The 23,562-nt window shown below is 39.1% G+C and overlaps 1 protein-coding gene across 1 annotated transcript in view; it reads right to left on the bottom strand.

Annotated features, from left to right (window-relative positions):
- The window catches only part of LOC108641755 (spermatogenesis-associated protein 7 homolog), a 34,130-nt gene extending 24,327 nt beyond the window's left edge, over positions 1–9,803 (bottom strand). Inside the window, exons 1-3 of the mRNA XM_018084974.1 lie at positions 9,743–9,803; positions 4,824–4,916; positions 1,912–1,959 (exon numbers count right to left, since the gene is read on the bottom strand). Coding sequence (XP_017940463.1) covers positions 1,912–1,959; positions 4,824–4,916; positions 9,743–9,803 — 202 coding nt within the window. The remainder of the gene's footprint in view (positions 1–1,911; positions 1,960–4,823; positions 4,917–9,742) is intronic.
- Positions 9,804–23,562: the final 13,759 nt, after the last annotated feature.

The raw sequence follows: 23,562 nt of genomic DNA, 5'->3' as shown, positions 1-23,562 counted from the left end.
CTTGTACTAGACAGAAAATTAGATTTGTCCTCCCATTATTCTAGTAGGCTGGCAAAAAACCTTAATTTATTTTGTTTATGCAAATTATATTTGTTTATGCAAATGATAACCAGAGGCCTATTTTTGTAGGCATATTATACTGCTCAAATGAATTTGCACATCAACCCCAACAGCAGCAATTGTATCTCCATTGTGCTACTGCCCTACTTAATGCTTCAGAAGACGTAAGTTCTGATGCACATTTTCATTGTGCATTTAAATTTTGAGTTTTTTTCAAGGGATAAAACTTATTTTACCGAGACAGACATTTCTGGAGCTAACCTGTCAGAAAAAAGACTTAGATCATACACAGAACCTTTTACTGAAGATAAATATAAAATGACAAAGGTGATTTGCATTTCCCTGGTGGGCTACTGACAAAAATTGTATTGGGTCCTCATTTTCTCTGACTGAGAGTTAGAAAGTGACTCTCACTTTCTAACTGACTGTTATGGCTTCTATGACCTCCAGGCACCTCGTACTCAGCGTGGGCTTCTAAATTAACAGAAGCTGCACAAAACAATACAGTCCTGCTTAGTTCTGTAAGATAAATACCTTCCTAAGAAAGCATTTTAGAAACACAGATAATGTTTCCCTCTGATATATTGTCTAGGAACTTGTTATTGTGGCTAACTCAGCTGAATTAATTCTATGTCCTCTTCATATTTTCAAGGAGGTGAGATTCTACTCCTCACGCACATTTGTACCAGTATCATCTCTCTGTCAAATTAATGTTCTTAGAAAACTTCCCATGGCCTTTCTTTCTGTTATTAGAGCACTGTTTTAATAAAGTGACTAATACAAAATACTGATTTTGAAATTATTGTATAAAAGAGCACTGAAAAAAGAAAAACACAGTTGAGTATGAGGAGTCAAAAGACAAAGGTAAGGGAGTTTTGATTGTAATGTGTTATGATCTTGAACTTGTTCTCTTGCTCTTGTCTAATGAAGATCTCATGTGATACATTTTTCTGAATCTTTGTGGGCAAGGGTTACGTTTGCCTTCTTGACTTGGGAGTATTTTGCTGGAGCAACTGCATCTCACCATTGCCTTTGAGCTATCTTTGTTTCCAAGTCCATTGCACCTTGCTCAGAGCAATAGCCGACCGCAGGTCTCTGGTACGTGGTTCCCACTATGCATACACTGTGGCAAAACAAGCTTTCATTTTTCCACCTTTTTGAATTTCATTTTAAAATGGGGCTTTCCGTGCAGCAAGTGTGCTACCTTGCATGTAACTATCAAACAGATAAGTAACATATGCCTCACAACCTGGTGAATGAAGAAAACTAAACGCATTCCAAAGTGAATGCTATGTTTCCAGGGAAAGTGTTGAAAGGGTTCCTTTTAATCTTTCTTCCTTTCAAGAAAGGAAGGGCAGGAGAGACCCTGCCTACACATTGGGTCCTGCAAGCTCCAGCCAAGAGGTGGCGTTAAGGCACAGTTCTCTTACCAAAACCCCATTTTTTCCTCAAAACCTGTTTGAGCGGTAGTATGCCTGATGTCCAGAGATACACGAATCAGTTAAGGAAATGAAAAATACAGTATGGAATATCAAGGAATTCAAAGGGTCAGCAGTCTGAGTTTAGACTGGAAAACTGAAGCAATTTATGCCTTCAACAACCTTGCCTATCAGCGAGTTAGCTGATAACTCTGCAGGTCAGAATGTGTCTGTGCAAACAGGAACCAAGTGCTAGATACAGCTATTAAGTTAGACAATAGAAACTAGGTACTACTGTCTTAACCACGATGAAGCATATTTTTGGCACATACATGCCTTTTCAGAACACCATCATAAAAGAAGACAAGTGTTTCCAAACCAAACAAGTGGAGCCAGACCTATTTTCAAAACAAAACAAAATGAAGCTACTCACATTTAACACTGGTATGCAAACTCTTCGGTGCAGATGAATCAACAGCAGCTGTATTAACAAAAAGTAGGTTCAGTCCAATGAAACACTAGCATAATAAAAAATTATATCAAAATGTGTAGAGATGAAACTGATCATCCCTAAGGTGTTGAATTCCCTCTGGGAATATGATACTAAACTGCATAATATTAGCATTATTAATACTATACATCTACAGACGACCAAATCCTATTGTTTCCCTATTGATGTATACCATTTTCTTCCTATTTTCTTCTATTATCTTTGCCAATGGTCAGGTCTCAAAAGCTAGCATAGCTTAAATGTTGTCAGGTTAGTTGAGTTATACCAACTACAAGTATAATTGCAATGATATTAGATGAGGAATTGACCCCTTGTCTGGATCTGTGTAAAAACAAAACGTAAGTGCCTCAGCAGCGCTGTTACTGGTTCAGTATCAAATCTGTGTCTGAATTTTGTGGCTTTCAACCATCTCTACTTAGGTATAGAAATTAGACCCAGTACAGCTGCATTTATTAAACTTTATTTTAATTTACAATTTAAGAAAAGCTTTTCGTAATGGCACCTACTGCTGCCCAGAAAGTTGGCATTTCATGGATGAGTAGTACAGCTGCTATCAGGCAGGGGAAACTGCCAACTGATGCTCTGAGTGTGATTCAAATTGTCTTGAGGCTCAAGGTCATCAGTTTGTCATCATCTTTCTATCAAAAGGAGTTATTTGAATACACAATTACATAGGCAGTTTTGAACACCAAGTTTTCTGTTATTTGGTCATTTGGTTTTCATTGTAAAAGATTAAATGAAGTAAGCTTCAAGGAATCAAGCCCTGTCACTACTGCTGCACAGTCTTCATTAAGTCATGTGTCCATACAGAAGATGGTAAGGATGTTAATGGAACTCTATGTCAGATTGCATATCCCTGTATATAACTCAGGTACATGAGGAAATACTATTTTTGACTCTGGAGGGAAAAGCAATCACCTAGAAGCTCAATATTCCAGTTGCATTTGTAGGACACTGACTGAATTTCCATCTCTCACTTTTGTGATTTCTGTCAAATGTCACAGCAAACCAGAGTTTGTACAAGTGCTCCAAAGTTTCAGACATGCAGGGCTCGCTGCCATCTAGAGTGAGACCAAATAGGTTGTATTTTAAAAAGCAGTTGTATTCCAAAAATTAGAGAATATTTAGAAGGATACTGGAGAAGGCCTTTAGACAACCCTGACCAGATTTTTCAGAGGAAAGAAATTCTATAATCTCCTGTAAAGATGTACAGAACATGTGTCAAATCAGCATTTCAGAGCCTCAGGTAAGTACCTTGACATTCTTGCAATATCACAGGTTTTTATATGTATGCAGGAGTTAGCTCTACAAGGAAAACCTGTGTGAATGATGGACACTATAATATTGTGAAACACGTAAGAATTAGAAATTTTAGCCACTGAAAACTTTGATTAGCACCTACTGTGAGAAACTCCTTCCAGATTGAATTAATTCTGCTGCAGAGAAGCAGGACTGACATTTGAGAAAAAGAAAATTGAAACCTGTTTTGGAACAAAGCATTTGGCTCCTTTTATGCTAAGAATCTTTTGTGTGTATTTTCTTCTGAGCTTTAGGAATGTAATAGACAAAAAGACTGCAAAACATCTCTGTTAATTTTATTTTTTGATCTTTACTCCCTCATTTAGACATCACCTGTTGAGAATAAAATAAATTTCAATTCTATATGACAGTCTTTGCTGCTCTCAATTAGTCCTGGTGGTTCTGTATATTTATAAGCAATGCACTAGAAGATGAATTCTGCAGTCCCTGGAGTTCTCTGTTTCTATGATATTGGCCATGCAAAAGCAAAATCACTTAAGTACAAAAGTACAGAGCAGCAATCCAGCCTCCAGCTCCCAGTATGAGTGGGATGGTCATGAACCTTAGCATGGTGGAGGTCATCAATCTTTCAAAGAGTGGTTCTGATACCATGATAAAAAGATGTACTGTATTTGAGTCAGGTCATTTTAAGATGATGCATTTGGCACTGCAAATTGATGAAAAGGATTGATCTTCTGGCAAAAAACCAAAGCACCAACCTCATTTATTGTTCAACACCTATGTGTTATTATAAAGCTCCCTGCATGTGATCAGTGAATTGTTTGGTTAGAAAGCCTTGTGAGCCCAAGGGCTGGAAGTCTTGCAGTAACCTAATTACAGCTATGACCATTCAACTCCAGTTGTTTCATCTGCACCTGAAGCACCAGGAAGTTTACACAGCTCTAGGCAACTGACAAAGGACATTTTTTTTTAAAAATCCAAATTCTGTTTCTAGTGGTTTTCAGCTATTTGCAGGAGGGAGAGTATTTGAAGAGGCCTCAAGAACATAACTATATGTGGTTAATGGAACTTCCCTCTAGGTTACTTAGGACTAATACCATAATTTTCTAAACATCAAAAGATGTAACCTCACTGTTACTCTTCAATGGTTTCTTCCAATTAAACAAATACCTGCCCTACTGTTCTCATTTTACCCTTCCTTTTAGTCATCGGCCATATACATCTAAACAGAAATTATGAATAAAATAACACGGGGAAATTAAGCAATATTTCCCTTCCTAACACAAACCTGTCATTTTGACTCTATAAACTTTACATCTATAAACAGTTGGGGTTGCTTCTCCCCAGACAAAGTTACAGTTTCAATTGAGTGTTCTACATATCTCTTAAGGCACATCATGTTATACCTCACTTTTAAATTCTCCTACGCCTGTTGAGTTAGCGACGGAGAGAGGGAGGAAAGAAAGGGGAAGAAATTCAGAAGCCAGCCAAAAATAGGGACAACCAACATATCTTTGACTGTGATTTTATCTTTTACTTACAAAGATACTGTGGTAATTAAAGACTTGACGCACCTTTGGCAGACATCAGTTTCTTGAAATGAGCAGCCATGTGATCTTGAATGATGTACTGGCTGGAGAGTTTGCAGGAAGGTCCGGGAGAAAAAGCTGCGAGCCAGAAAAAGCTGAGTTTACTCAGTGGGGCAAGCAATGCTTCAGGTAATAATGGATCTGAAAATATTATAATATTTATCCTCTCCTACTTGCAATAAAATCAAGTCAACATGCATTCTTATATTTCAAAAAGTAAGAATAGCACAGAATGTAACATGAAAAAATGGTAAATTATTCTCAGTTTTCATTTTTTTGAATACCTGAGAATTATGGTTTGCAATAAGTAATGTATGAGCCTTTGATATTTTTGAACTCAAGAGAATAACAGAGGATCTCACATTTTAATATCTGATATAAATAAATAAATAAATATATATAAATAAATAAAAAAAATAAATCATTTTCTTTTTGAAAGATTTAATACCAGAGAGTCTTAAATAATAGTAGAGAGCATTAATGTTATTATTAATGCTAGATATTAATATTAGAGGATATTACAAAGTACTGCAAAAAACTGCACATTAATGTCTCACCTCTTGGTCATACCAGACCTAACTCTGGCACTCTACAGTTAGGAAAATGGACTGGATACAGACAAATACAGAATTCAGGCCAGAAAAGGAACCAGAACATGGAGCTGAAATGTGTTACACACAGACTGACCATAACACTCCTCTGAATCTCTAAATTGCAAGACTTCTCAGACTCAGAAGAATTTGTCTCTGTGTCTGACCTAAGTTCATTAACCCAGGAAAAAAAGTCAAGAAGTAGATAAACATTTACTTGTTTTAAATTTTAATGTGGCAGTGTGGCTGAGATAGATAATTTTCTTTCAATCTGTTTCCAAACAAAAATATTATTTCTTTCTCCAATCCTCTCAATTCCTAAACAGATAGGATTTGTAGATGGAAAGTTGCTAGCACATAATATTAAAAAATCAACAGAATACAGGAGATCAGAAACCTAATGTGCCTTTGGCTTTCCATCCATGGACCCAGAATGACCCTTACACTTGAGATAATCAGGTCATCCAACCTATTCAGATTTGGTTCTCTGAACCAAAAAAGTAACTGTTTGTTTCATTGTTCATGTCCCCAATGTACCATTTCAGTTAATAACTTAGTTTCATAGTTTTTAAAGTGTTTTGAAAAAATAGAAGACCTTGGGTTGAGAGTCTGGAAATCAGTCCTTCTAATCTCAGTTTGGCTGCATACTTGCTGTGTGCTTTCTCTTACCTAAATCTCTTTCCTACTAAGTGAGCCATTGCTACAAACTGTTTTTCACTGCCAAGGAGTTTGACTGCATTCAATTTATTGTGTTATCTTTTGAACTTTAAGAAAGAGCAGGACAGAACACCTGATGCTAGGTCTGTTGCTTCATTTAGTATTACTTCTTCATGTGCTCCTACAAGTAACTCAAAGCCTGCCAGAAGGGCACTGACATAAAGACTTGATTTCAGCAGTTTGTCCAGGAGCAGCAGGACATCCCAACATGACCAGCTGTAGAAAGGTACTGTTACTTCAGCTCCAGGACCATCCCTTTGATTGCTCATCACACCTGTTGGCACAGCCAGAGCATTCACATTGTGATGTAAGGAGGTGCAGAGACATCGACAGAAATAACGATTCTACGTTTGCTATAAAGCAATGGAGAACTTGGTGCGATATTATGACCAAACTGCATTTACCTTTTGTCTCAATTAAATTGAACATGAGTAGTACAGGTACCACAATGGAATCTAACATTTGAAGCAGACAAATACAAAGCTCACAGACTTTCTAATGATTAGCATTTACCATACGTCCAATTTCATTCAGGGAAACCACTCATGGGTGTCCATACTATGCTATAGAAATAAAATAGTTAAAATCAGTACTATTCTGTTTCAAAGCTTTTATGTGCTTGAGACCAGTAGTTGTTCGCTCCAAAACTTCTAAAACTTAATTTTTTTTTCATTAATTTTGCCAATTGTTCTGTAGCCTCCTGCTGGCAAAAGCAACTGGAACAAGCTCTTCAGTAATATACAGCACCATTCCTAGCTGGTGGAAAGTGGGGCAGCCCTCCTGAGTTCAAGGAATGGCAGTGCCCTAAATCACAGCAGCTAGAGGCTCTTGTCACTAAGGGAAAGAAAATAGATTTTGGTAAATGCCCCAAATCCTTCCCTGATTGGCAGTGACAAGCTGATTTAAATATATGCAGTGAAAAAGACAGCATGACAGAAGAACGAAGTGATAATCTAAACAATATCCAGAGATTAAAAAGGGATGGAAAATCCATTTATAAAAAGAACATTCTTCTCAAAATGAATAACCGCCCCAAATTTGAAATGCTAAAGATATACAAGGCACTAGTAGTTTAATCTAATTTTTGTCTCTCATAAAATCTAACTCTATCCTGTGTCCAGAAAATTACTAACATTGTGCAATAAGCAGCATTGTGGTTATTCCTATGTAAGGGAAAAAAAAAAAGCAAATTATTTTCTTTACCAGAGACTTTCTGTTGAACTTTGGTAAGTCATTTTGTGTTCTCGTGTCTTAATCTCTCTGAAAAGAGAACCTGAAAAAATACATCCCTTTCTCAAAGAAAAGGCTTTAAGGATAAAAAAAATGAAATGGTGAAACTTAAGGGGTTCCCAATTAAGTATCTCCCACTGTTAGAGAGGGTGATCTTATTTGAACTCGCTGGAAATTTCATATTTTTAGACAAATTTTTCTTATGCTTTCTTTGAGTAACTTCAAATTGAGGGAAATGGGAAATAGAAATTTTCTGGGAATTTTAAGTAGCCCTGTTATAAGGCTGATGGTGCAAACACACATCAGGTCGAATTGAAACAGCCCTTTGTGTGCTGTTATGACAGGCAATATTCTTAAGCCCATATTTGCACAGAATCCAAGTTTTGTATTTTCTGCTGCCTTACAAAGATCTCATTTACCTGCAACATTCAGCAAAATGCTTGATCTAAGCTTTCAACGTTTCAGAGTTTCAGCATTTTCTATATACAAGCACAGTTCTACATACAGAAAGTTGCCTGCTTCTGAAAATCTTTCCAAACTCTGATGACTATTGTCCGTTCAAGATATTCACATCTTGCTTCTACGTATGAGGAAAGATCTCCAGGAAACCAAGACCCAAGAGTGAGCAATAAAGAAGAGTGACAACTCTCTCAGTAGTGACTCTTTTTTATTTCCTACTTTGAAATTACTTTCTTAGCAATTTATTATGGTCCTGAATGTGTAGTTGTATGGTGACTAATTTACCTAGTTTCCACTGATTGAATTGCAAGAGATTACTTCTACAAATCATGTCCCGAAAATATATCATGTCTAGAGGTACAACATCATATCATAAATCTAGTCGTAGCAGTATTAAAGTTTTACTGATACACAATGACAGTGATAAAACACATCTTTTCCTGAAAAACAAAATATGCTTTTGAAAAACACGAGAGGTGACTTTGCTCCTCATCAGACTGCTGATTCAAAGCCGCTACTTTTTGCCTTACGGGAGTAAAAGCCTGTTCTCGCTAACATGCCAATTATTTTACTCTTTTAAAGACGAGTATAACTGCAGTGCTGTTATACTGCAAATAGTTTATAACATTCCGAATTGCTAATTCCTACGAGTGGAAGCGTTACAACATGGAGACAAAGCCATATGTACTTATAACCAAATAAAATATGGACTTATAACCAAATAAAAAACTGTTCAGGGATACTGAAGCCTCAAAAGCGTGGAAATATCCAATTCTTATCTACCCTTCACAGTATTGGAAGTGGGAACCATCTCTGCAACATCCTTGGATTTGCCTGTAGTAAACTGGCACTGCAAGGAAAGAGCTATCTTGTATATTACTGAGACATTAGCAATTAGCTAACAGCTAAGACATTAGCAATTATCATTAGCAGTAATTCACAGTTATGGTCCTGCAATCTGTTTGTGTCTGGCTACTTCCTCATCTTGTATTTAGACCCTAAATTTGGAGGGGAGAGGGGCCATCTCTTTGCTCAGTGTTTGTCTCATGCTTAACAGGGTAGAACACCTGCCCACCATGCAGGTAACAGAGTAACCACTGTGAAAGTCTCGAAGCAAAGTGACCCAGTGACTGGCTGACAAATGTTTTGCAACTCCTCTTACTTCGGTTCAGTTGCACAGTCATCTCAAGCTGCTCCCCTCCTGGTTAAGAATTTCTGCCTATTTTCAGCTACAGGAAGAACTGGCAGGCATTGAGCTCTGGCTTATGCTTTAAGCATCGAACAGAGGTTTCTCTGCTTCTGTTCCCTTCAGAAAATACATATATATCACTTCTAGAGGAAACCAACATGACAGGCTGCTGAGGTGAGGACGCAGTAGGTGTCCTCCTCATGGTCCTTTGGGGTTCTATTGAAAAGGTGGGAAGAGGAGGATGGTAGGACAATACCCTCTAGGCTCTGAAATGCAGAGGTGCCTATTTGAAGAGAGTGAAATGCCTCTGAGTGCAGCTGGGCTTCATCAAGGGACAGAAGAAGGCCAACAAGGACAAAAATGGTGGGCGGTGGTACCAGGTAGTAGTGGTGGTGTGTTTGCCAGCATTTAATTAAGGACTGAAACTATATTGGACCTGAAGAAGGTATAGTGGAACAGCATTTCTGAAAAGGGAAGTTTCAGGCAGAACAGATTTCCAGCAGTTCTTTTACAGGTGCTTGACAAAGATCCTGACAAGGAAAGCTGCTTGGCTAAACTAGAGAGCTAAGATTTTTGTAATAGCAGCTATTAGAAAGACTTATCTACTTTATACTGTTTCAATAATAAAATACATATTTTTAATAATCTCTTTATAGTCAAGCTGTTAGTTCAAAATTGGAGCACTTAGGCACCTTTCAAGTAATAATTTGAATACTTACGGCTACTTTTGAGACTCATGTGTCCTCTGAAAGGTCCCATCAAGGAGTAGGTAGGCACCATGGCTATCTGGGAGCCTTGGTAGGGAAGGAAAATGTATTTGTTACGTATCAATAATAGCACGGTCCTATGGGGATTAGAGAACAGTCACCTCCTGGCCAGAATGCCACACTACAACTGATACAGGTATGAACGGGCTGGCACTTTTGAGTTTACTTTCCCTGCCAGATCACTTCTGTTTGTTTTAATCCCTACCAATTAGTGGGACCCTTTTGACCAGATATTTTGAGAGAAAATACTCTACTACAACAGCATTAACAGGGCAATTTTCTACAGGCCACAAAAATGAGCCATGGCATTGTGCAAAGGTCACATATTTTGCAATCTGAAAGATCATCTCTGCTAAACATAAATCTTCAAGGCAAAAGAAGGAGTGGCTCAGTATGTTACTGTGCTGCTCATACCCAAGGGAAGCAGTGGGGAAAAAAAGCACAACGTTGAATATTTTCTAAAGATACCCTACAAAATAGGATAGGGTCACATAATAGTAGCCAAACCTAGAAAAGCCAGACTCAACACAACAAAGAAAGCAAACAAGCCCTCTCTCATTTCAAATTAAGGGCAAGTTGCAAGAAGACAAATTCCCATACACAGAATTCCACCAATTTTACGAAGATATGTCCCACTGCTAATAGATGAATTCATCTCACATGAGTAACAGGGTAAATTTTACAGCCAACAGGTAAAATTTAACAGCTGAAAAACCCTAGTCTCGATTTCCAAAGCCACACGGGTTCACAGGATTCAAACAGACACAGATTCATAGGAATGAAGATTTCAGTCCCTACCAATCCAATGGTATGGTTTTCAACACAATCATGTTCCTAACTCCCACTAAAATCAAGAATAAGGTGGTACCTTAATTTGCAAGTCTGATCATGGAGACTAAATGTCAGTCCTCATTTTTAACTTACTTTTAACTTAGTGAAATGATTCGTCTATATGCAAAAGTGCCAGCAATAATTTGAACTATAATTTAAATAAACTTTCATCGGTTTAAAAACTTATTTTGATTCATCTTAAACCTAATACTGGTTAATATGAAGCCAGCTAGTCACCACTGTAATGGGTGTACATAACCTTCACCAGATAAATCTTACCACTTTAAACCCCACACTTGGAAGTCCATGCTTCTTAAACAGATAAGTACAGATAAGTTCAACTGGCATACAGGAACCTAAAGTTCAGTAGCTTTATGCTCCAAAGGGTTGTCTGGCAGCAGAAGTTGCTTGATTGTGAACTTAGATTTGCCCGATTAGATCTGACAGTTGTAAAGGAAATATCTCCTAAGAGATGATCCTGAATGTCAAAGGACATACCGAGTGCCATCAGAACTAGAAAAATCAATACAATTCTTCCTTTGGTTTCAAGGCAATGTTGTAATTTGGGGGAGAAACCAGGAGTGTCTGACTCTCAAACAGTGAAATCTTTACTTTTGTTCTCATACATGTATTTCAGAATAACTTTTGGTTTCAAAGACACTGCTGCAAGTTCACAAACCATGTGTTTATACCTATAACCAAAACCTGAGAGCATAGACTTTAGAACTGATTACAGGTTTTGGATCTTCATTTGGTGACACTTGAAAAAGAGGTTGTTTTTTCAGAGTGCACTTCCAACTCATTCTGAAACTCAGGCCTCACCACTGGGAGCTTAGGTTTTGACAAAATCACCTGTCTGGGAGAGACTTCATAAAGATAAAGGATGCAGGTAACAGAGAGCATTATAACAATGTTCTGAGAAAACAGAATCTGGAATGATTATGAGCAGTGCTTTTTTTTTGTATCAGATTCTACCACCTTAGACTCAAAATAAAAACACTATGAAATAAATGGGAGCTGAGTAAACTTTATTGCTTTTCTTCTGTGCTCATATTTCTAATTGTCATGGGTCCTTAAGTTAATAAAATCATCAAAAGGTCAGATTTTTTCTTTTTTTTTTTTTTTTGGTGTCTTTTGAAAACATCCTTCTGTAGTCACAACAGGATATGGGCAAAGGAAGTTACTGCTCTCAAATCCAAGGTAACACATCAAAACATTTGGTTATTTTTTTAAATGTTATTTATTTATATAGATTCCTTAAGCAGTTTTAGTCATGTTTTGGAAAATAGTGGAAGTTAATCATAGCTTCATATATACTGGCTAAAGAATCACAGAATCACAGAATACACCAAGTTGGAAGGGACCCACAAGTTCCTCCCATCACTGAGTCCAACCCTTAGCCCTACACAGGACCATCCCCAAAAGTCACACTGTGTGCCCAAGAGTATTGTCCAAACACTTCCTGAACTCTGTCAGGCTTGGTGCTGTGATCACTTCCCTGGGGAGCCTGTTCCAGTGCCCAACCACCCTCTGGGTGAAGAACGTCTTTCTAATATCCAACCTAAACCTCTCCTGACACAACTTCAGGCCATTCCCTCAAGTCCTGTCCCTGGTCACCACAGAGAATGTAAAAATTTAAAGATTTAAAAGCAAACTAGTCTAACTTCATCTCACTGTATATTACTAATAATAATTTGGATTCTTTAATTTATTTTGAAATATAAATTATTCCTGGCTTAATCTTTATTTCTTTTAGCTTTTTCTTTTTATTTTTATGTCAAACATCTGTGAAAGGCATGACAGATAGAAGGATATTATATTGAAAAGAGCTCTTAATCATGTGCAACTTTAGAACAGAGAGTAATTCTTTATCTTCTTGTGTCCAATCCTTCCATTTTAGCTCAACAATTACCCCACTATGATTTGAAGTAGAAAAACATCAGTGGGAAACTGCTCTGAGAACAGATGAAGTGGAACAAACATGTATCAAAAATTGTAATTGTTTGAGCAAAGTACATTTAATTTAATAAGTGTGTGCTATGTGTAACACATGATGCAGGCACTAAACAGTTGTTATGATGGAACAAAGTCACAATAATGGCAGATCTTTAACTACCTAGTCCGTTACAGGAGCATTTTTTACAGCAGTTGACTCAAGCAATAATGTTGCTGCTGTTGTTTGAACTCTGGTGACTTCCTGAAGTCTCAATCAGATCACTGTCCCAAGCTCTGTACAAATAGTCAAGCACTCATTAACAGACCCAAAAAGTTTATAACTTTTGCAAACCAGATAACTAGCATTTGGGGGGAGGGAGGGGAAAAGCATTGTCTTCATTTTAGAGACCAAAAAAGGTTGTTTTGTCCATTGTAATACGATGAAAAGATTTAATGGCAGAGAAGTGCAACTTGATTTTCTGATCAGATCAGAGCCTGAACCTCAGGACATCTACTTTCAACTTTATCAAAATATCTAATATGTGGAATTTTCATTCTAATGAGAAGAAGCGATGCTTAGTTTCCGTTGCTGATTTAATTTCACTGGATTATAATAAATAAATTCAATTGGTTAGTGTTATACTTTGCTTTTTTACATCAATGCACAGTTCTTTTAACAGGAAATCCAGTCTGTAAATGATATGGAAAAAAACCAGGTCTTTCTTATGCCAGAGAGATAGATACTAAAATACTTCATGGGGAACTGTACCCATTGAATATAAACCACAGCACACCTAAAAAGGTGAAGTAAAGTGCCAAATGGAAGTTAGAGAGAAAAGAGATGCTTTTTTGCATTTTAAGTAATAACAATGCACAGATACAATCTGACATTGCTACTGGCATTCACAGAAGACATAAGACAGACTTTTTTTGAATATTTTGAATGATATACAGTGGAATAGATTAAAGCATACAGCTAAGCAGTATGCTTAGTGAGAGGATCATTCTCCAAAAACAAGGGGTTTGATTCTGTAGCTTTGTACTTGCCTCCAGTAAGCTGCTTGGAGCAGCATCAGCTCCAAGATTTGAGGGCTTTTGTGTGTTGAAAGATTTGGTTCCCAGTACAAAAGTTAGTGACAAACGATGTTTTTAAGAAGGTTCTAATGTCAGTCTAGTCTCCTGTGCTGTTATTCACCATTGAAAAAATATCCTCATTCACACGGTCAAACTTTAGGATTTATCACCACATACTATAGTGGGTTGAAAATTGGCCATACCTGAGGCTGTTCCCATTGACGTGATTATGGAAAATTTAGAATGGTTCTGAAACACAAACAGTTTTGATCATACATATTAAGCAATGGAATTTATGCTTGAAATAGGGCTTTTCTATTAATAGAGTAAGTTAGGGTAAAAAGGAATGGATCTTCATCCACACAGGAATACAGAACTATAGTGCCTCAGATATGCATATGGGATTTGGTGTTCAGACCTGATTAATAGATATGCATTATTTGTCAGCATCCTAAAATCCGAATTAATTTCCCAGTGGACTGGCATACTCTGGGTCCATATCTCAATACCTGCAGAAGCCTGAGTCCCTTGTCAGGCATCAGGTATGGAACCACTATTTGCAAACTTAATCCAGAATATAAAAACAAATCCAACTGGACTATTGTTTCTGCAGTACTTTAAAGCTGGACAAAACATTTGTAGAAAAACAGGATTTTTGTGGGCATAATTTGTTAGTTTGCCAAAACAGAAATATTTTGCAGCAAAGAAAAAGATTTCACTGAAATTCACAAATAAGGCCTGCAAGGAATCCTGCCAGCTGCAGGAAAGCAGGGGCTCCCAGGACTTACGGCTTCAAAGCAGTCATACCATATGGCCTCCCCTCTGTTTGCCAATCCAACACCTGCTTGTTTCCAGATACAACAACTTTGTGGAAGTAGCAGGGCCATCCTCTCACTCTTGTGAACCCAAAAGCTGCACGTCACATTTGGCCTTCCCATTGAGCAGGAAGAAACCTGAGACCTTTAAGAACTCATCTTATGCCCAGACTCTGAGTTCTGAAGCCCTGGGAGACCCTCCCCTGGGCTTCTTGGGACTCACTCAAATAGCTAAAAAATGTGAAAGCCCTGGGATTTGGGAACCTACCAGACAGAGCCTCCAGATTCAATTAATACACATTCTAATAAGGCACTATTTATTTTCCTTAATTTTGGACCTTCCTATGGAATAGTTCTGTCCAACTCAACTGCCTCTACTAGAGCTTCTCATACTTGTATGGGATGAACACTCTGATATTTGTATTTGTGGTATTTAATGATATCTTCAACAACATGATTAACTATTAGGAGCTGGAGGCAAATTAAGGAACTGTTAGAGTTTACATAAGCGATACCCTAGAGAGCCCCTATGAAGATAAGCATGAACCCAAACCCAGACCATTCTCCAGCTGATCAGCCAGATCCAGTTTTAGCAGTGTACTTGTCAGCTGCAAGGCCCCCTCAAGGGAGCAAAGAAACTCCTTTTCAAATGCCTTTGCTGTCACTGGGTGGTATCCACTTGTAGCTACAGAGAAAACATGGAGAGGCAATGAGAGACAGATGAAAGCAGGAAAGATCAAGGCAGTCCTTCACTGAATTTCTTTGATGTAAAAGGGAGATGTTACAGTTTGAGTATATGTACAGGCAGAAAAATAAGAACAGAAGACAAATAATAAGAAAACCATAAAAGCACGTGGAAAAATTATGGCTCTGCTCTTTATTCTTTATCTCTTGTCATTGACAAAACAGAACATGGCTTAACTAACGGTGTATTTAAGGAGGTTGTCTTTCTTTTTATAAGACCTCAGACATTTTCACTCACTTCTGCATGTCATTTCTGGGTAGCTGCATATAGATCAATTATTTCTTCTCATCCAGGACAGATTCATAATTTCCTAGTAAGACTTTCAAGATTCTGAAATAAATAGAAGGAGCACTATAATTGTATCAGTCCTTTTATCTCAATTAAACAGCTGAGGGCTGCTCAAATACTGATTAGCCTATACTCTTGCCCTGCAGGATAAAGAATCACTCTTATTGGGCTTCTCATGGGCCAGAGCTCATCTACAAATTGTTATAATTTACATGGCATCCAAATGAAAGAACTTGACAGCAAGGAGTCTATTCATTAATATAAACTGTAGTTGATGAAGAACAAATTACATAATTGCCTGAGAAAGTAACTGAGCTACCTCTCAAGTATGCACCCATGCTGTGGAAGCTCATGGATTTCAGTGGGCAACACAGTGAAGTACTTATTTTAATAAAGGCAGGAACTTTTTTGGGGGTTTCTAAAATAAGCACACTGTAAGTGAAGCACTTCACATTTATCAACAAGAAATATGGCCCCATCCTGGGCAGGTAAAAGCAAGCTGTAAATAAATCTATTCTGTCTCTGCTGATGGATATGAACCGGCTACTGGCACTTTATTTCAGTTATTTTAGACTCCTTTGAAAATTCAAGCCCTGAAATCACTTCTACCCACCCTATTCCTTCCAAAAACCTTCTCTTTACCAGAGAGAACACCAACTTTCGCAGGATGGATGCAATACAGTCTCTCCCTTCTACCAATGCCCAAGAATCACCTTGGACATGGTCTACACCTCAGAGTATCCCTTTCTCTACTGACTGGGAGGTTTGTGGCAGCATCCAGCCAAGGATGTGCAGCCTACTCCAGCAGCATGCTCTGCTCTCCCCCAGAGCAAGCAAATGTTTTCTCTCTGTTCCCTGTGAAGAAGGTCGAGTGCTGAGACAGTGGAAATTTCCTTGAACTTCAAATTGCTATGAAGGGTTCTGCTGTCGTGACTCTGCAGCAATGCACTGTCAGACTTCAGGAATATATTTATAATTAGTGCCTAACTTAGAGCATCAAAGACCATGATGTGTACCTTTTCCCCTTCCAATCTGTCTTGTCTAGTTAAAGCAGAGGTTGAAAGTTTCTCAGGGCAATAGTTGTCCTTCACTCTGTGCAGACATGTGCCTCACAAAATGAGTCTTGATCTGCCACATTTAAAAACTAACACAGCAGAGCCAGCAAGTCACGAGAAACAAGCTAAGTACAAATAAGCATTGAAACATGAGATGGGTGCTGTTGGAAAACTCTGAGGCTTGTGTGTCCACCACACTGGTTAGCCAAAGATTGAAGGGCATTTTCCCCCAGTGGGCTGAGAAAGGAAAAATGGAGGGGGGAGACTGTTATGGGAAAGTATTGTGATCTTGTCCTGTTCTCCTGCTTTCCTAAGTATCTGCTTATGCCCAGCATTGGAGACATATTTGACTAAATGAACTTCTAGTCAGACTCAGGGCAACACTGGTAAAGTGTTTTGCCACTTTACAGCCTTCATATAAATCGTACTATATACTTACAAGTTATAAATTCGAAAAAAACCTGTTCAGACTCAGTTTCTTCTGTCAGTATAGTTTGGCTGACAGTTTGTCTGCATTGTTTTGGCAAGATAAAGCCACAGGCTGCATCAGGGCCAATGACCTACAAATAGAACAAACCCTAACTCTACCAGTCTTGCACGTTTTATTTACTACTTGGTCTCCTCTTGCCTATAAAGGCTGAAACTGGAGCTAATGCCCAGTGGGAAAAAAAGAAAAAGACAGAGCAAATGCACTCTTAATTAACAGGCCTTCGCATAACATATTCTGTTAATTTTATCCTAGTGCTTAGATGCCAAGGAATGTCAAGACAAGTGTGAACTACATTAATTTAAAATTAAGAATGTACCTTAAAAAAAATAAATTGAAACTATGAAAGAGTACAGAAAAGAATATTTAACCTGAGCAATTGGTAATTACTGTCTCTCTTCCCCTGAGTTTTAGATATTTTTTCCTTTACTGGACTTGATTTCCTCTGTTCATGCACATGCTTTGACTTCTTCTACATGATGTGACATTGAAATGTTATTACCTGACAAAGCAAGAAATTTTGAAACCAGCTTCTGTTCTATACAGTGAGGAATTGCTGAATTTTCCCTCTTTTTGTCAGGTATAATGCATTATCAGACATAAAAAGTGTTCAGAACAGTTGCTGAAACTACAGTGTTATATGAATGAACTCCATGAATAAGTCTATCATTTATTTTATTAGGACTTCAACAAGAGAATAATTCCATCCCATTAAATTGTCATGCTATTTACTATTATACTATTATTTCTATTTTCCATTTTTCAACCCACAGAACTGTAAACCATCACTGATGTGCCATGTGGTAGGTCAAAGGTGACCATCTTGAACATAAGATCTTTGCAAGGAACTGCAGTTCACATTTGAAACCTGCTGGCTCACAGCAGTCAGCTACGAGTTTCCACAGTCCACAAAGGTAATACTGCCTCTTCCTGCAGCAGCTGCACCAGATAGAAATAACAGACTGATGGTTGAAGAGCAGAAAAAAAAGATTGGGAACTTCTTCTTTTCTTTATGTCATGTCAGGGGCATGCTGTGCACTTGGCAGGGCTGCCAGGAAGCTTTACTGCAGCACCTTCAGCACTGGGGAGGCATAATCAGTGTCAGGTGTCACAAAGCAAGTCACAATCAGCCACAACTGTGGCCACAACAGTGACACGGGAGGGCAAAGCACTGGATGAGAGAAAACTGGAAATTTCTCCAGAGTAGGCAAAAAGCTCCCGGTGGCCAAAAGCCAATAAAGCAGCTCTGCTCCAGCTAGTCATAAAGCCTCTAGCATAAGGATAGCAGGAACAGCGATGTGTCTGTTCCTAAATGCCAAAAAATAAAACCCCATATGAGGATGTACGAAGCATGATTCAGGGGATAACTACAGAGCCAGTATAAGTCACTGAGGATATGAATACTGCTCCAGAAGCTGAGCTTTCTGTAACTTTTTAGTGACATATGTAAAAAAAGTGATTGTTCCTTTGTATCAGAACTGCAGTCCATCTAGTTCAGCATCCTGCCATCAGCAAGTATATACATATAACCCAGTCTGTTCTTGTCCTTCTGAATAAAGGAAGCAATTTATTATTCTTCACAGTAAATTTGTTAGAATTTGTTACAGAGTAGTTGATACAATAGTGTCATCTTTAAACACAATTAAAATGATGAGAAATAAGATCTTTGCATTTATCAGTACTTTTTAGTATTAGCAAACATTTCAGCACCTGCCTTGAAAGCATTTAAATTCCTCTAAATTGGCAAGTAATATTAACTCAACATTTTCAAATTTTCCAAATACTCCTGCAAACTGTATACTGTGACACTTCAACTAATGAGTCCAAATTAACAACTTCAAAGTTTTAAATTAAAGACCTAAAGACAGCCACTGATATCTAAATGTGCTGAGATAAATTTAAACCCATGATTTATAGCCAAATTCTCTAAAGTTACAGTCACAAAGTTAATGTGGTATTGGAGGACATGGAAAAATATGCCATCAGATATTAATGATAAATTCAGCCAAGGCTGAGACCAGCAAAATTTTGGGAGAATTATAAGTGGTAAAGTTATCATCATATGTTTGTGAGATTTTGGCTTGACTAATCAGATATTGCTGGATGAAAAGAATGATATTATAATACTTCTTTCCTATGTGACAAGCAAAAAAGCTTTCAGCAGGAATTCACTTCCCATGCAGAATGGGGCCAAACAGTTGTAAATAACTAAAAGAGTTAAGACTTTCTCATTATCTTAATGGATCAGGCTGCTAGCACCAGCCAGATCTTGAAGTCTTTATCTATCTATCTGCACCTGTATATTCCTTGTCATGTCCTAACCAAGATCTTAGGTCTCCACATTTTTGGGAACTGACAGCTCCTTGTACATGAGTGAGCAGGTTTCTATAACTTCAGCTACATAACTGTTTCATTTATTTAGATGGTAACTTCTTTATTTTGTTGCAATTTCTTAATATTTTCATATTATGTTAATCAAAAAATCACCAGGACACCTTTTTGCATGTTTTCCTTTCATTGTAAGTCATACAAAAATAGGGTAAAAACCCCCATAAAATCCTTTTCCTATTTTTATCATTTACAAAATTGGCCCAATAAAACACTTAACAAATGTATAATGATTATAATGGGCTAGTACGTTTTACTTGTGATTTTCAATCGCCATTGTAAATTTGGTTCCAGCTCTGATCCCCACTAAAGTCCATAATGATGTTGACATTAACCTCAATAAGGTCACAATTTGATCCTCTAGAACTCATTGGTGTTTTCAAGAAGGTATGAAAAAATATGGGCAGGTATGTATGTGTTTGTGTAGCAACAGAGAGGCCACACCTGTCTTGTATACAAAAACTATGTACTCAACTAGTTTCTTCAAACAACATCAGAGCTCAGCTGAAAGAGACTTTGTTGACTGCTAAAGACTTCATAAAATGAACTCTCCAAAAAGTGTAGCAGGACTGGACTGCTGCAAATAAACTTTCCATTTTGTGAAAAAAGGCACTTTTTGCTGGCAGAATTGAAAATTGAAAAAAAAAAATGTACCTAATTACAATTAATCCTTCTGAAGCAGGTCTGAGTATCTTCTAATGCATGAACATTTGCAACAGAGTACTACCTAACCTACTGCAACAAAACACTGGCTGACTTCATCATGGAAACTCAGTTCTTCTTCTCAGTAAATTACCTACAGTGTAGTTGGACAATTTTCTTATTTTTTTTTGCTCTTTCTTATCAAATCAAATGGTGAAAGACACAGTTTAGATCAGAATACAAGCAGAGCATTCAGTAGGAGAAAATTACTGTTTAAAACTACAGCACCATGTAGCTAACAGGCTTTACTGACAGGATTTTTTAAAATTATTTTTGTTGTGCAAGCAAGAGCATTCCTGTTACAAGGGGAAATTAGTTAACAGAGCGAGATCATACAGCATAGTAGGGGAGCCCTGTTGTTACTAGCAGAAAGAACGTCAGAACTGAAAGGAGGAGGTATTAAATGCAATTCCCTGCTGCTTGCTCTCTTAAGGCACCAGCAGCTCTCCACTGGAGGCCTGCTAGCCGCAGTGAAAGTCTGCCCTAAGAGACCTTCTCCACCATAAAGCCAGAAGCACCAGCAACACACCAGACTACAAAGCTCTTATTAAATTTAAGCACAATCCTAGATGTCTTAAGTGAAGGAGGATCCTCAGCTGTGGTGTTCTAAGCAGGGCTCTACACGACCATGGAGCAATTGAGGTGGGAAGGGACCTCTGGAGGTCATCTGGTCCAGCCCCCTGCTCAAGCAAGGCCACCCAGAGCTGGTGACCCAGAGCCATGCCCAGACGGCTTTTCAACGTCTCATAGGATGGACACTCCACCGGGCAACCTGTGCCTGGGCTCTGTCACCCTCAAAGGAGAAAGGGATTCCCGATATTCCCCGTGTCTCAATGCGTGCCCATGGCCTCTGGTCCTGCCACTGGGCACGGCTGAGGAAAGCTCGAATCCCGGCCCCCGCCCGGCCCTCCCCGCAGCCCCGGGGGGACCTCCCTTCTCCTCGCTGCCCGCGGGGGCCGCGTTACCTCGCAGACGGACCGAAGGAGGGAGGAGGGGTCCCGCCGTAGGGTTTTCCCGCGGCCCAGCCCCGCACAGCAGCGCCCTCCGGCCGCGGGCCGCCCGGCAAACCGCGGCTTGGCCCGGGGAGGAGCCCCAAGGGGACGGGCCCGGGCTCCGCTGCCCCTGCCTGCCCCGGGGCGTGCCCGCCACGGCCGCTGCCCCGCGGCCATCCACACACACCCTCACATCCATCCATCCATCCATCCATCCATCCATCCATCCTTCGTCTCCCCCTCCCCGGGGGGCCCTTCCCGAGGCCGCTCTCCGCCCAGCAGCAGCGGCGTTCGCGGGGGCACTTTGGAGCCGCTTTAGGCGGCTGCTATTTATAGCTCTGCCGTGCTATTTTTAGAGCCGAGCGCGGGTCTCGGCAGCGAAGGCTGGCGAAGCGTGTGCGGCTGAGAGCCGGCGCATCACCCCCAGCGCTCCCACACACGGGCAGAGCGGTGGAAGCTGTTCGGCTCAGCAGATTGAACACGGGTTTAATCGGTGTGGGGTTGGGGCTGCTCAGGTGGGAGCAGGGCTGAAGCCTTCACCAGAAGGGCAGTACTGTCAGTCAGCGGGTCCTGTGCCTCGGTGCCCTTCCAAATTGGGTGTCTCTTTGAAGGTGTCACTAAAAAAATAAGATCTGGAAAGCAGGAATGTTCCCCACATGTTTGATGTTTAGAGTGTTATTGGAGCTGACAGAAAAACATAATTCTGTGCTGTCAATAAGATGCTATTGACTGAGATGAACACATGATATGTATGTATCAGTCATAAAACTGCTTCATTATCATTGTTTAGTCATTAGCACTGTCTTAGAAACAGGCATTATTATGGGAATTCATTATCTTTTTTGAGAATGTGCATTCATGCTGAAGGGTATGTCCTCTCTTTCCTTGGTACGTTAAATTCACATTAAACTTAAAGAGAGCCACGTGTGTGTAATGAAATGGCGTATAGCCCAGGGCACACACATTCTATAGCCACTGTCTGTTATCTGCATTAAGTGACCAGAGGACAAATTAAACTTCGTATGAGCACTACTGTATTTTCTGCAGTTTTAAAAAAATGTGTTTATGAAGAACTCTGTGTCTCCTCCCTTTCTGATTATGCAGCTCCCAAAGAAGCTGCTAAGAAGCTGCATCACAGTGCACAGCTGAAACTGAAGAAACTGCAGTGGAAGAATGCAGGCCATGGTATGAGGCAAAATGGTTGTACCATAAGCAAAGCAACTGCATAGGCTCGTGTAAATTTGAAATAAATTCTTCTTGGCATTATCGGCAGGGACTAAATCTAGCATTTTCAGAGTCCAGATAGTGTTTTAGCACTTCACCTGAAGGACTATTTTAATTAACTGGCAGTTGTAGTATACTATTATTCATTGTGCCCCAGCCAATACAGAGAACAGCTTTGTTTTAGCCAGTGGTTTTCACCTACCAGAGAGTAAGAGGTGAGGAAGGGCACTCTGAGTAGAACATACTGATCATTGGTGCTCCTCGTGTACACCTAAAGACATTTAAACAACAGTACTATTCTCCAGAAAATAGTATCAGTTGCAGAACACGAATTGTTTGCAGGGTCTTGCAGTGTTAAGTTTTCAGTAGACAGTGACACTGCTGTTTCAGTCATCCTAGTAAAGTCCTCTCTCTGAAGGCTGTCTTGAATCCAAGTGGCATATAGGGCAAGAATAGATCTAGAATAAAGCAACAGTTGTATAGGAGGGACATTAAACTTCCAGCTTCAGAGAATTGTTTAATGCTTTCATTCACTTCAAAAAATATGCCCAGGTGGGCAGTGTAAGACAGACTTTCTTTACCTAAAAGTCTTCAGATTAATTAAATCAGGCAACTAAGCATTTTTGTCTTCTAACTACTTGTCTTCTAGCAGATCCCTACAGATGATAAATGTTCTGAAGGGCAAGCCATGTTTTCAATTTCACCTAGGTAGTTAATTTGCATAGAAATAACTGAGTAGTCCTTTAATTATCCCATAGTTCTGTTGATGATAGACAAGAGCTACGGCTCGTACTCCCTCAGTTATGTTGGTGTAGCAAGAATAACAAGTGACTTAAAAGAAAGCATTCTTGTTATTGAAGTCAGGACACGCATGTCCAAATTCACACAGGGAACAGATGTCATAAGTAAGAAGATACCATTTATACACAGTCGCTGTTTGGGGTTGAACCGTGCTCAAGAGAAAGTTGCATAGATCACAAGCCTGCAATCAAGAAAAGTTGCTCTTAATGTGCTGTTTCTTTTACAAACAAGGTTTTTACATCCTTTAAACACCTACTTTTCTCCCATCAGTCATTGTTTTGATTAAAGAGAAGGAAACCAAAACAAACACCTTATGTGGAAGATATAGAGCTATTCTGAAGAACTTCCTTTACGAATGCTCCTCTTGGGACCTGTCTCTCACATAGAGTGGATCTCTTGTCTCAACTATCCTTCTCTGTGAACACGTAAGTTCAG

Source organism: Manacus vitellinus, unplaced genomic scaffold, assembly GCF_001715985.3.
Source record: "Manacus vitellinus isolate BGI_N305 unplaced genomic scaffold, ASM171598v3 scaffold_8_pilon, whole genome shotgun sequence".
In the NCBI taxonomy this organism is placed as follows: Eukaryota; Metazoa; Chordata; class Aves; order Passeriformes; family Pipridae; genus Manacus; species Manacus vitellinus.
This window is presented reverse-complemented; position numbering and strand designations above follow the sequence as displayed.